This window comes from Phaethon aethereus (assembly GCF_964289735.1).
Source record: "Phaethon aethereus genome assembly, chromosome: 29".
In the NCBI taxonomy this organism is placed as follows: Eukaryota; Metazoa; Chordata; class Aves; order Phaethontiformes; family Phaethontidae; genus Phaethon; species Phaethon aethereus.
This window is the reverse complement of record NC_138605.1, coordinates 2139867-2154861: the sequence shown is the minus strand read 5'-3', so window position 1 is coordinate 2154861 and position 14995 is coordinate 2139867. Positions and strand designations below refer to the sequence as shown.

The 14995-nt window shown below is 46.6% G+C and overlaps 1 protein-coding gene across 1 annotated transcript; it reads right to left on the bottom strand.

The window, feature by feature from the left end:
- Positions 1 to 1252: 1252 nt before the first annotated feature.
- Positions 1253 to 14362, bottom strand: SLC48A1 (solute carrier family 48 member 1; the record flags this gene model as incomplete). Its single annotated transcript, XM_082011901.1, has 3 exons — positions 1253 to 1535; positions 3491 to 3658; positions 14224 to 14362. 3 exons carry the CDS (start codon positions 14360 to 14362, stop codon positions 1399 to 1401), a joined length of 444 nt encoding a protein of 147 aa, XP_081868027.1. The 3' UTR covers positions 1253 to 1398.
- Positions 14363 to 14995: the final 633 nt, after the last annotated feature.

The following is a 14995-nucleotide window of genomic DNA, read 5'->3' as shown; positions in this document are numbered from 1 at the left end:
CACTTCCAGTTTACAGCCGGCACCATCGGTCCGACGTGGCAAAACACCAGCCTGGATCCTGCCAGAGCAGCAGCCCAAAACCTTTAGCTGGTCCGAAGTACACACAGTTAACAGGGAAAGATGTAAACGCTTGAAGGTTTCAAGCTTCTCAGGGTGGCTGCTGGCAGGGAGCAAAACACGGGGACTGAAGAGGTCACTAAGCCCACTCAGGTTTTGGGTTTCTCAGAGCGGTGCCATGCATGGCTGAAACGCAGAGGCAAGGCTTTACTGCCAGCAGGCAACAGACGTGCCAGTCAAGCCCAGCCATTGCCAGCACACCAGCCCATGAGTGTAGACCTGCCACCTCTTAACTCACTGCACGAGAGCCCGGCAATTATCTATGGCTGCATTATGCCAGTGGCACTCGTTACACAGGCTTGCTGGAAGCTGACTCTGGACAGCTTTCTTATTCTTGAGTACCATGTCTCCTCCCCTCTCTCATCCTGCTGACTGTTACAGGAAAGCTGAACAAAGACAAGGAAACATAGTACTGACCACAAAAAGATTATTTTTTTTAGAAGAATCATATTCATGTTTCTCCAGAGGTTCAGGTAGGTAAGCCTTTGCCCACTGCATCTTTCACCCAAACACCTGATTCTACATGCTACATATCTGAGTGTTAAATATGGTATTAAGTTCCTTTTTAAAATGATCCTGGATAGCGGTGAGAATCAGCATTCTCCGCCTCTGACAAAGCCTTGAGATGACTACTGCTCCTCTGCTGCTGGTCCGTCCTTCGGGGCTCGTCCAGACCACAGGAGAGCGCTGACTTTGTGTACAATGTGTAAAAAGAAAATACTGGAAGATGCGGGGTACTGGCTGGAAGGTACGTAGGGACTTCTACCACAAAGGCAGGCTCATCTCTCCCTTTCTCTTTGAGGAGCAAAGCAGTGCAAAAGGAGCTAACTTTCACACAGCAGGGTTCTTTGCTACACACCTCTGGGGCACCCACCTGAAGCAAGCTGGTGATGCACTCACAAGGACAAGATATCAGGGTGCTGCATTAATCCACAGCTGCTGGGGGGCCCAGGACTTCATCCCCACTTGAAAGGTCCCCTGGACTTCAGGGCAAGACAAAAGCGGACCTAGGCCTGCTGTGTGTAAGCACAAGGAGTCTTTCACCTCACTACCAGACACAGGGACTCCCAGGGAAGTTACAGAAACACTAGATTGACATCATTAGCCAAACTTTAAATGGTTGAGTAAAAGCAATTGGGAAAAACCCCTACTTGCAGACAGACAAACCAAGCAGCACTGGGTGGGTTCCTTCACCGCCTCTCGTACATCTCTCGCATGTTCCGTGCCTTCGGGGGGCAATGCAAACATCCAGCACCTTCAGACAGGATTGAAGTCCAAGCGTTAGAAGTCACTGAGGATACTGATGTCTGCAAACTCGTTCCTGTACCGGTAAGCGTACAAACTGAGCAGGAAGGCCCATTTCAAGGAGATAAAACTCCAGACACACGACAGATAGTAGCTTCTGGGATCAGTCAGGGCTAGGAGAGAAAAATATACAGATACAGTTAGAAATCCCATTTATCTTTCATGCAGTGCTGCCAGGAAGAACCCAACTGAGCCCGTCCAGTTCCTGGGAGCTTTTCAGCCTGCATCTACAAACCCTGCTCGCAGAACAAGGTCTTATCAGTGCCTTATTCCCAGCTATCTCAACTCAGATTGTAAAATTTCCTCATCTCTGCTACAGAGGGTGTTATGGTCACAGTCTGAAGGTCATTATCATCTCTAGAGAGGCAGATCCTAATAGCTGTAAGGCCACCTTGTCAGCCACCCAAACTCACCTTGCTTAGGGCCCAAAGAACAAAGTTTGTGCGAATTCCTGGATGGTAAAAACACGTTGCTCAAGAAAACAACCTCAACCTGCAGTTCTTAATTTCTCTCCCCCTGCCTTATCGCTACTCCCTTCTCCCCTGCCACAGCAAGGGAGGACAAATCTGCGGAGAAAACAGGAAATAAAACTCATCCTCCTTCTAAAAGTGCTTTTAACAATCATTGTGACCGACATCTAATATATAATACTGGTGCACTTCAACCTATACTGCAGGTCTTCAATACAGTGCTGTGATAATCACACATTAGTGAAGGACACGAACAGCCTCTTTTCGGAGAGCCTTTGCAAATTAACACATTTCTTCTTTATCTACTACAAAACTGCCTCTACTTAGGGGTTACTTTGAAGTCAAGTGAGTACGGTTCTGCTTTTTGAGTGCATGTCAGCAGTCTTCATATTTATTTTCAACATCTAGGGTTTTTTTGTTCTAGAGATGGCAACAATTTCGAAATACACTTACATAACCTAATGCATAAAACAATTCCACGTCTAAGTACAAGCTGCTTGGTCATCATTACAAAATAAAGATAGATACCTCTTTTTGAAGAACACACAAAACAATGCTTACTCACTAAATCCCACTCCTTAAATGTATCATTCCTAAACCTTCCAGACATGGCAGATGTTCTACTTTCCCCCAAAATTAGGGCTTTCCCTAAAATACCTCCATTGCCCTAAAAAACCTTCATTCCCCTAAAAATCCCCAAATTTTCCCCAAAACAGTTTTTCCTCATGTGTCCAAGAAAGGAGGTGATGAAAAATATTTTGTTTTCTTTTTACATTTATATTTCTAATGATTGCGTACAAGTATTTTCATACCCTTCCACTAGGCTGAAGCACTCCAGTCTCCACAGGGAGTGTATTTAGGCTAAGCCAAGGGCTTTTGGTGGGTTATGACCCCAACACAGCTTGCCCACCACCACGAGTACAAGAACAACAGGACTCTTCGTGGCTGTCAGCCCAAATGCAGCAAGCAACGAACACAGACAACTTCTAAAAAAAACAAACCCCCAACTTTTCTCCCTTTGCTCTATCGCCAAGCAAACACTGGGAGGAATTACATGAACCCTCCTTTGACAACGTTAAATGTTTTATAGCAACACAGCTTTATATGCTGACTAAGTTTAGAAGGCGTTTTCACCCTGCTGACTTGTGTTTGGATTTCAATATCCTCACCCACCTGCTTTATGAGTGCTGAAGAGACAACATTTAAAAGCACTCCCTTTATTTGTCACAGAAATAAGTAAATGCCAGTTCCTATAGGAAACAATGCTGGAAAACATGGACTGTCTGCCAGCAGTCCTACAGACTAGGCCTATCAAGGCAGCCATCAAATATTAGAAGATGCCCCAAGGGAGTGGCACTCATCGGGCAGCAGAATTACTCTTGTGTCAAGATATCACAGCAAAAAAAGGAAATGCAATGGCATTCTTGCAACCCCTCCCCAAGTGTCTCTCAACACCTCTCAGAAGAGATGGCAGGAGCCCCCCCAGATTCACACCCCGGCTCTGCCTTGCAGGCTCTTCTGTTCCTTCACATCCAATCCCAGCAATCCCAGCATCGCCAGTCATTTCTCCCAGCTGCCTACTGCAACAAAGTACTTACACTGGTGTTTGGTGATGGCCAGAACAAGGAACGTGCAGAATCCCACCACTGAGAGAGCTGAGAAGAGGATCCCGATGAAGAGGAAGAACCTCAGCCCTTTTAACCAGGTCCTCCAGTAATCCTGCACATACATCACATGCGTGATTAGGGCCCAGAGCGCCAGAACACCTGCTCGATCAGACAGCAAGGGGAATCAGTACCATGCATCACACTGCAACACAAAGGCGTCTAACACATATACATCTCGTTAAACCCCACAGGAACCACCAAGGAACACTAATGCGCCACGGCCACGTCCCCCCAGGGACCCAGGGAGAGGGGAAATATCGGAATGAATGGCTGCCAGCGCAAGCATCGCTCTCCACGACCACCCCAGCCCCTCTGCTTTCGCACCGGGTTTTAAGAGACAGCTCTTGATTACAGGCTGGTACAGAAAGGACTTCATTCACTGAACGGATTCTGCCGCGTAACTTGCTCCTTCTCCTGTTTGGATTAGACCCATTTAATGCATACTGACTGCAGTTTAATTCAATTCTCCATACAGCTCTGATGACATTACACGTAGCAAGCCAAGCACTTGGCAAGAATTAGTGCACTTTTTCACAAGGGCCAGGCAGCCCCTTTTACACATCAAGACAACGACGAAGGGCACTGCTACATGACCACTGACTTTGGACATATAAATCAAGATATACAGGACCTGTTCAGCACTCAGCATTTCACATTATGTCTTTCAGCTCCAGCCTATCTCTAGTTAACTTCATAAAGAGTGCGTTCATACCAATCCCCTCCAAACACTTCAACTGTTTCAAGTAAAGGGGTGTAGAAGTTCAGCTCCCAGATGATTCCTACATACAATTCCCACACGGCAAAGCACGCTCACTAAGTGTTTAAGGTGGCCTAAATCAAACTGTGCCTGGCCCAGAATGCCTGGATTACACAACCAGAAAAATATCTGAGCACATACAGTTTTTTGGGTTTTTGTTTTTTAAGACCAGCCAAATTCACTATGGCTTTTACAGGAACAGCAAAAGGCATTTCCCTATCAGTCCATAACCAAGTTTCAACTCCCTTGTCAAAAGGGAGGAAACGTGAGGGGAAAAAGGGCTGAAAGCAAGCAAATAACAGCTGTAAACAGCTTCTGATATAGGGAAAACCAATGCACCCTTCCCTAATCTTGTTCTAAAAACTGCTACCTTTTCACCATGCTTCAGGAAAAAATTAGAAGAGATACTCAGTGTAAGAACTGTCTGTTCACATGCTTAAAGCCTGCCAAAGTTTTTATAACCTGCCAGAACAAGGCTGCCTGTCATTCCCCATTATACAATCCCAACTACCAGCAACATCAACTCCAATTACAGCAAGCTGTTCCTCTGTTTAAGTCACAGCACTGAAGAGTATGACTAAATCTCCTTAAGCTGCTAACTCAACCTGTAGTTAGAGCCACTTTACAGACTTAAAACATTTGACTCGTTTTGGCAAAGACCTCGGCAGCGCTTCTGAAATTTGAACCTCCCGTGGTACAACTAACTGGCTTGTATTTCCCCTTCACTGCCACCTCCTTTCCAGATTTTATTTTAAGGGCAGCAGGGGGAAAAAAAAAAAAATTTAAAAAAATGACACCACTGCTAAAATATCAGGCGGCTTTATACGGTATCCTGCAATAACACAGACCTCCCTCTGCAGCTACTTCTCAGCATCAAAGGAAGCGAAACCCAGCCTTGCCCACTACAAGATAAACATTTTAATACTAAAGACAGCCACAAGTCTTGCCAGAGCTCATTTGTTACTGGATACGGTTATTATACACAAAGCTTCCCAAGGCTTGAAAGAACGTATTATAGCACAGAGGAAAAAAACTGCATCAAAACCAACAGATGAGCACGGAGAAGAGTCGTTCTACGAACCTGCTGGACTTGCTTTCCAGCTCCCAAGCAGCTTTCAGCTCATTTCTAGCAGGTTTTCTGACCTAGCCAGCCACTTGGACAATGGATGCAGTGCAGGTACAGGACAAATGAAGGTGAATATACACAAAGTTAGTTCCAGGCTAGACAGGAGAACCCTGGCAAAGCTTTTTGCATCTTCAATGTCTTGAGATGGGGCAAAAAAAGTAAAAATACCCTCCATGGTGGTCCACAAAAGAAGTGGGTGGAAAAAGGACAACCTTCCAAAGAAAAACCCCATAAAAGCGAAAGCAGAAGCACTCAGGGTGAACTAAAAACCCAAGGGTAAAATGCTGATATCCAGGACAGATGAAGCTCACCGGCTTTTTACCACAGCAAGCAAGAAAGGCAGAATCAGTCTATTACTTCATCTGGTCGGACCTGTCATAGCTAAGCAGTATCTAAGTGTGTTTTCTGGCTCTGGGCACTCAGGATTTCAATTCCGAGACTCTCGTCACGTCAGCTACAGATACTGCTTTTCCATGACTGATTCTACACAGGCTACCACAACGCACGCGTGCTAGAGATCACAAAGCTGGCAGAAGATATTCTGGAGTCCTGCAGATGCAGAAGACCATAATTGCGTCGGCAATGCTTTTCAAAAAGCCTGCCACGGGATTTGGTAGAAAAGCCGATCGCTCAGCTGCTAAACAACCCCTTCCTCGACTTTGTATTACCTCTAGCAAGTTCAACCCACATTTTTAAAAAAAATGGGGAACTTGTGTTTTTCAGTCAGCAAAAAAAGCTGCTTCCCCCCCAGGCACTTTCAGATGACTCGGCACAATTTATTTGAACTGCTGAGTCAAGTCACTGGTGTTTCCACACCAATAAACTGCTGCTGATGCTCTGAAAGCTCTCCGTGGGGAGAGCAGAGGCAGCGCATGAGCTGTCACTGGATCTTCCCCCCACTGCCAGGCCTGACCCTGCACCTTCCCCTGACCCTAAATCCTGACACAGCACTTGAAAGGAAGCGACTGGCAAACTGTTGAGTTCGGTTAATTCTTAACATCTAGAGTAATTGCCTCACACTTGACTAAGCAAAAAAAGCCTTGTGACAGCTTCACCACGCGCTGAAGGACCGAGTTTGGTCACATGGTCATTAAAGACAGGGTATCCTTCTTATAGGCAGCTCAGCCAACATCATGTTTGTTACCATGTGAAACAGAGGGGAAAGGAGTCTCCTCCGGCTCCAGACACATGTTTGCCTCCTCTCCCTCACACCCCTCCACCCCTCCAAACCGTTGCTGAGGCTATCCAGCTTGCAGAGCAGTTGATTTTTCTTCTTTTTCTAAAACGGCAGAAAAAGCATTCCAGCTAGTTAAATCAGCTCACAACACTGTCTTCAAAACATCAACACCGGCGTATAAAACATTGGCAGCTTGCATTCAGGGGCAGGTAGGAGAAACGAGAACAGAACTTGTTTTTTCAATCACTTAATTTGCTCACCTTGAGGTTGTGAGATCATACTCGGGCGGGCACCCAAACCCCACCAGTGCTGCTCAGAACTAGGCAACAGCCACAGAAGAAAGCAAAACCTTCCATCCAGGTGTTGACAAACACACGTGAAGAGAAGGGGCATCCCAAGTGGCATGAAGCTACGTTAACAGTAGGGCATGGCAAATCAAGCTTGGAGCCTGAACGCACGAGGAAAACAAAGTTATTGCAGGGAATCTCATTTAAGCAGAGTCTATTGCTAAATACAGTTATCACAGTAACCAAACGCTTAAATATGTTAGAACATGTGCCTTTGCTAAAAAAGTATTCTTTAAACTAACTGCTTATCTATGCATGGCATTCAGCGGAATAAATAAAAAATATTTCTAACTCACTCCAGAGGAAAAGTGTCCATGAATGCTGGAATGGAGTGTTTGATTCCTATTTAATTCAGCTGAAATTAGGTTCAGGAAAAGAAAAATTACCTCCTCTTCACAGATATACATAAGCTAAGTGGTGAGAAGAACAAATTAGTTGTACTGATTTACAGAAGAGACTTTCATTACTGCACAGAGAAACTAAAACCATACTAGTATTTTTAATTAATGTGAAATCTCTCACTTTGTAGACCTTGAGAGCAAATGGTTTGCAGGTTTAACACAAACCCATTAGCTGTAGGTAGGTAATAGAAGAACAGCTAACTCATTCAGCTGTACAGCTGAAACAGGTTTTACTGGAACAGGAAATAAAAGTTAGGTCTCATTTAAATTGTGGAGTGATTAACTGTAGGACCTCCAGTTTTTCACCTCAAGCGATTCTCCCAAATCCCCTCCTTCTGCACAACCACGGTTGTATTCTCCAGTGGAATCATACTTTGCAGAGAAGCAAAGCCTGGACCTGCAGACGTAGCCCTGGAGTAGCAGCGGTGGTTGGCAGCTCCGGTTACATCGCCTCCTTAAAATAACAGCAAAAATTCTGCACCCGTTTCAGCGATACATTTGTCTTGGTGGATTTACCCATGGTCAGAATGGCCCGAAGATAAGAGCCGCTCAGTAAGACACAATAAAGGGATTTCCGACATAGAGCAATGGGAAAGTTACCTCTAAATCAAAAACTAATTATCCCAAGTACACAAAGCTCCAGGAAAAGGAAACTGGCCCACGAAACAACCACAAGTACATAGGAAACAACAGCGACAGAGGCAGGTTTTTTCAACAGAAGTTAACAGGTATTTTGACAAGCCAAATTCATACTTAAAATACAAAAACTTACAGCATACTTGGAACAAGTTTAAATAAATTCTAAAAAGGCAAGTTCAAAAGCAGGCTTGCGCTCAGTCTGTAACCCAGTACAGAAAAAAAACTAATATCTAAATATTTTGATAAGCCCTTTTGAAAGTTTGGCACACTTGAGCTCAAGTGAAACAAAATTCTCCCTTTCTCCAAACGTAAAAACAAAAACTGTGACAAACAAAAGGTTTTCTCAGACCCCTGCTCATCACTGACCGGTTCTTCGGTCCCAGCAAAACAAGTCATGTTGTTGACGGGGAGTAACAGCACAGCTGCCTTCCCTGAGGGCAGAGCAGCCAGGGGCCAAATGTGTCAGGCCACGTCTGCACGCGCCGCGGGAGGACACCATGTACGACACTAATGGGCGTTACAGATTCTAGGAAAAAACAAGAAATGTGCAGCGGAGGCCAAAAAAACACGCAAACACATACACACGGAAGCTATTCTGCAACAAGCATTCTTATTCCAGCCTTCTGAAGCTCAAAGTGTGTCTTGATGATGGCAAACAAAAGGACAATAAAAATGAAAAACAACATTAAAAACTACTTGCATAGTACTGGAAAATATGAAGTCTACGGTGACCAATTAGAAGACTTTTTTTCAGAGTGCTTACAAAGCCTTCAGTCATTTTCCGTCTAAACAATCTTCTTTTATATGCTTTATTACCCTAGCTGGATCATTAGAAACACCTACTCCAAAGGCAGCCTGAGCTTGGCTAACCTAAGCTCGTTTTGCCATTTCTGAGTTTTGAAAACTTTGCCTTGTCAGGTTGATTCCCAGAAAGGGCAAAATGTTGTCTTCCGGGAGCCAAAGCCAAGCTAGCTCAGCCTCAGCTCTTTTTGGAAGAGGTTAAAAATGGATTTTCTTGAACAGCTCTGCTGCCAAAATAGCTGGGGATCAACACTGAAATATTTTAGGAAAACAGCTCTCGAAGGAGAGGAGTCTTTGGAGTATTCTAGTGAAAACTGGTTTTCACTTGGCAAAATTCCCCTCTGGACACGTGAAATGGAGTCCTTTACTGTTCCAGGACGTTTCTGTTCGGAGGAAAGCAGCTTGGGCCGCACACGTGCGAGAAGAAAAACCTGGCGTTTCAGCTTGCTGTGCGGCACCCAGTTGGTCTGCTCAGCCGCTTTCAGAAGCAGGAAACAAGATTTGCAGATTGCAGATGCTCTGGGCCTCTACTATTCACATTTAAGACGAAACCAACATTTTCCAGCACGCCAGCAGCACTTACAACAGATTCATTCTCTCCTTGCAACTTAATTAAATTATGATTAAGCATAAGCCACGTGCAGTCTTTTCTGCATTTCCTTTTAATGTGTTTTCCCTCCCTCTTCTCCATTTCTTAAGACGATGGACTAAAGCAGTCATGAGCCAAACCTTAATTGAACAATATGTTGTATTTTATATGCAAACCCAAACGTTTAAGAATGTTTTCCTCCATAACTGTAACACTTTCTGGCCATGCTATTTCAGACCTGGATAGGGAATTTGTAGAAATCTACGCAGTATATGCAAGTTAGATTTCAGAGTCTTCAGAGAATCGCTACTTTTGTATGCAACAGATACTGCGTTCAGCATAAACTAGCTTCTACTACTTTCACTTATCAGATAATTTTAAAGCGTCAAAAAAGCACATTTTGTGTTTCATCTTCTTTGCAGCTGCTTTAATATCTGGTCCACATTATATTCACAAAGCACAGGCTTTATATTTTGCCAGAAATATCCGAGCAGCTTGGAAACAGCCAATAAAGTCCCTCTGGAGCAGGAAAAAACCCCCTCTCTTTCTATTAAATTTAAAGAGGGAAGATACATACATAAGAACATCAAAAGCCACTCAGGAAAGGGCTGGATACATCCTGAAAACATTTAATTGCTTTCTTCTCTTTTAAACTGCCTCTGGCAGAATGAAAACATTAGAGTCTCTTAGAGATTCATGGCCTACTTAAAAAAAATATTAATTTAAGGCAGTGAGGGGAGAAGGTCAAACATACAAACAAGCAGTAAATTATAAAAGCCACTGTGACTAGCTCAAAATTAAATGGCAAACCACTGAGACAGCCAGTATTAACTCAGGAATTACTTTCTGGGTCCTGTGATTAGTTGATTGAGTTGCTGTCCCTCAGGTTATCAGAACCACTCGATTGGGTGTTTCTGCTTAAAACAAGGATATGATACACAAAGTCTGTGTCTGATTTAAGATGATCCCAAAATTCCCAAGTATGCATGCCCAGAGGCATATTTCAGATTTTGAGGATTAGTGAGCTGATCTCACTAGGAACCGTGTGTGGGGTTTATTATTATGAAAGCCAACCGGAAAGACTGGAAAGGTAGTTTGCTCAGCACCTTAAATTACATGCTTCTGGTTTCATAACTAGAGGTAACTGAGGGCTCTAGTTACAGACTCATCAGTATGTGGCAATTTTCGCTTCCACAGAACTTTAATAGTAGAACTTGGAGTAAATAAATACCTAAGTCTTCACTTTAAATTATAGGAAATGTATCTGACCAAGTGAAAGTTTGTACAACCAGCAGCGGAGGGCAGATTTCAATGCGAAATGTAGCCGGAAAGGTTCTCTAGAAGATAAGCAGAAGATAAACAAACTGATTGCAAAGAGAAAGATAAAGGTTCCTAATGAGACAGGAATCAGTAGGACTTCTTACAGAGAGGAAATACATGGATAAACATCCTAAAACACACGTCCCTGACAAGCCAAAGGCACACCAACAAAAGTTACAGGAGGCTGCAGTCCATCCCACAGGCAAGAGAAAAGCAAGGACAAACACACAGGAGGTGATGGGAAAACCAGAAAGATAGTTAAAACAAGATAAACATGTACAAACACACACTCGCAGAAAAGGCTGGCAGGCAAAGCCTCAGCTTAATCAGAGGCATATTAACGAGGAACTGCTGCAAAGCTGCCAAATACACCAGCCTAAACAATTTTCTGCCCCCCCCACACGGTGTCAGAGCTCCCAGCCACAACAGCCTGACCTGCAACTCATTCTCAGGTGCTCAGATCGCTTTTTGAAGCTTCTGAATGAAAAAAGCACATGTGGTCCAACAAAAACCCCTCTTTGTGCTAAAGACAAGCACACAGCACAGCAAGCACACCTCCAGCACAGCTGTTCGACTTCACAATCGTACCAGCTGCGGCAGCACACGTGCTGCACCCCAGCACTTGAGCTGTGTCACACATTTTGGGGGAAAAGCCGTCATTCTGTGTTATATGATCCTGTACGGTGTGCAGAAAGTTGCAACAGGTTTATTAGTAGACTAAAGAGCACAAAACAATGCCTGACAATTAACTTTGCAATGTCTACACAGCGGAAAATTTCAGAAACTCGCCCATTTCCTTTCCTGCCATTCTCTGCCAGTAGAAGTAAGTACTAGTTAGCATGTTACGATAAAAAACAGATAATGATTCAACAAAGTATGCCAGAAACAAGCCCAGTGAACACCCTGCTTACCTGAAACTGAAGTATCCACCACGTCTAAGCATAATGCAAACCTCCTACACACCACAATGTTTTTTCTTAGAACGATCTTACTTCAGCAAGTAGCCTTAGCTTCAATGCATGGAAAAAGAGACATCTTGGGTTTTTTTGGCTACTCCTCCACAACTAAACAAGCTACCACTTATCTCCCTACCCATGCAGGCTCCAGTGTGCAGGACATGAAATGTCAGTTTGTAAAGGCTAGCAATCAACTGAGGGCACAATTTGACTTTAACATTTGCCTGGCAGCAGACAAATTTAAAAGGTCCTCCCCATACATGAGTGGTTTTATTCCCCCTCCTTGCTGGCCCCTCCGTTGGGGGGATAACAGCGTTTGTGAGACAGCGCATTAAGTATCCTCAGTTCAGGGGTGGGAGCCTAAAATAAAAGTCTTATCTCAAGTGTCTGGAGCATATTTGACCTATTGAGACATTGTGGGGTAGAAAAGTGAAGCAGAAGGGCAGGAAAAAGCAGCCGTGAATTTAAGACGACAGGAGCCCCTTAAATCAGCCTTGTCTAACACCAAAACATGTATTTCTTAATCTGCTTCTCAGGCTCCATGATCCTACTGTGACACCACCTATGTACATTTCAACAGATGTTTAAGAGTACCCAAATTCATGAAGTCCAACCTAACAAATGACTTTCTTTTTTAAATTTTGTTTCTTGCTTACCTTGCGCTTTGTTATCTTAACTAGCTTGAATTACCTGGTAATTAACCAGCACACAAACCTCTTCCTTCTCCCTGCAGACAACAGTCTAAATAACTCCAGCACAGAAAGCACAGGATGGTTCCTCCCTCCGCTTTCTCACCAACCTCCTTCTAGAACACGGACTTTGGAAGTTCCTCTGTGAACACAAAGACAGCACGTGCATGCAGCATAAAATATTACTTCGTATTTTCGTGTGCATTTCCGGGGTACAACACTCCGACTTTCCTCGTGACACCAGTAAAGCGAGACAAACATGTTGGAATTGCTTCATTCCAGCTGGAATTAAAGCTTTTTGGAGGGAGAGGAAGCAGAGAGACAACCACAACCCTGTACCTCACAGCTGCTTTGACAGCACAGCAAATACCGAGAGGTACACGGGAGCGTTGGCGTTGCTCACACACCAAAAGTAAGCCAGACTCTTTACAAAGTTTCACTTCACTTTCTCCTCTTCCTCCAGGTATTCAGCCAGAGAAACCCGTGAGCTGCTGAGCAGATGAACCAAGCGAGGACTATGTTCTGCTCCAACCCAATCATTAACTAAGGCCCACAACCGATGCAGGCATCTGAATCTCACTGGTTTCAGTGGATATTAAGATGCAGCTTACAGCCTCTGGCCTCTACGACAAGCAGCCCAAACGCCTATTTCAGAGCATCTGGCACAGATGCTTTCAGCAGGTATAAACGTCAGGAGGCTGGCGTTTTTCTTTTCTTTCCTGAAAATACAGAGCACATGTAAATATAGGTTGCCAGGCCGAAAATTTACTAGGAAAGTCAGCAAAGCTTTCAACTGTAACTTTGAAATAAAATCCTCTTTTCAGTGACAATGCTGGCTAGCACTTACTAGTGCTAGTACGGGGCTTACCCTGAGGGCCACGTGCAACTTACACCTCAAACTTTTAAAAGTTTTTGCTCCATAACATTGCGAGTTATACAACATCATTAGCTAAAGCTATTCCATGTTAGGAAACTTGCTTAAACAGCAAGTTTGCTAAATGTTGTTGCAAAAACCTTCTTGGGACCAAGAAGAAGACAAGAACCATGCCATCTCCACGAGCAGTGAGGTTACAAAACACAGAAATTAATTTCCTTTTTTCCTAAGGGATGAGCACCAACAGATGCAGTTAGCATGTCCCACAGACCACCGGTGTTGTGTTTCGAGTTGCAAATACAGCCAGACACCGTGAGCTAAAGCCTCCCAAACAGCTTTTATTAGAAGTCACTCCCTCACGGGCGCAACAAGTCCCTCCAGGAGGTCGGGAGCTCCTGGGCAGATCGGGAAAGCATCACCTACGGACATCCCAAGCGTAGCCCACCCAAGTCCCAAAATCATATACTGTTGCCGTCTACTCTAGCCACCATACGGAGCATTTTTCCCCCACCCCACCTGCCCAGTTTTGCCAGCTTTGCCACCGACGCTCAAAGAAAACCGAGGCGCAGGGTGTGGAGGGCCTGGGGCCAAGGCCGTCCCCGCACGCCCACCGCCCAACACAACCCGTTGCTTCGCTCCCTTTTCAGGCCGTTTAGTGATTTTTGGCGAGGTAAGAGCACGCACCCGGGCAGGGACCCGTGGGGAGGGGGCTCTGGGCTCACCCACGCTCACGGGTCCTTACTGAGAGGGTCTGCACCCCCAGGGCTGTGCTGCTCGCCCCCCGCCCTGACCCCCCTCACCCCAGGGACCACCCGCAGCAGCACTGAGGCGAAGCCACGCACCCCACCCCTCGTCACCCCCGAGGGAAGGCGCTCCTCACCCTCACCCCCCCACCACCCTCACACCCTCCTTGGCCCCCCCCGCCGGAGTTACCTCAGGCGGCGGCGCCCCGGCCCCCCGCCCCGCCCCGCGGCCCCCCACCTCGTACCCGAGAGCCCTCCCGCCGCCGCCGTGGCGGGCTGTCGGAAGGCCGGCGCCAGGCTCCAGGTGAAGAAGGCCGAGAGGCCCATGAGGGCGCCGGCCGCCGCGTAGGCCAGGCGGAGGGCGAGCGCCCGGCTCACCGCCATCGGAGCGCTGCTGCGCCGCCGCGCCGCCCCGCCCGCCGACAGCCGGCCCCGCCCCGCGCCAGCGCACCCCCTGGCGGCCGGGGGGACCGAGGGGAGGTGTGGGGACACGGGGGAACACGGGGGGGCGTGGGGACACGGGGGAGCGGGGGGGGGACACACAGGTCGACATAGGGGAGTGAGGACACGGGCAGCGTGGGGACACACGGGAGGGGACACGGGAGGACGAAGGGGACGTGGAGGCATGGGGGGTGGGGACACAGGGGGACATGGGGGGCACGGGGGGGCATGGGGAGTGGGGACATGGGGGGGCGTGGGAACACGGGGGGACATGAGGGAGACAGGGAGACACAGTGGACATGGTGGTGTGGGGAGGTTGGGGTACGGGGACATGGGGGGACACAAAAGAGACATGGAGGACATGGGGACCGGGGGACGGGGTATGGAGACACGGGGGGACATGGGGACACAGGGGACATGGCGGCATGGGGAGGTGGGGCACGGGGACATGGGGGGACACGAGGGAGACATGGAGGGCATGGGGACGCGGCGGGTTGGGGACACGAGGGAGGGGAGCCAGGGACATGGAGGCATGGGGGGACGTGGCGGGCGGGGGGTTAGGTGGGGGACACAGGA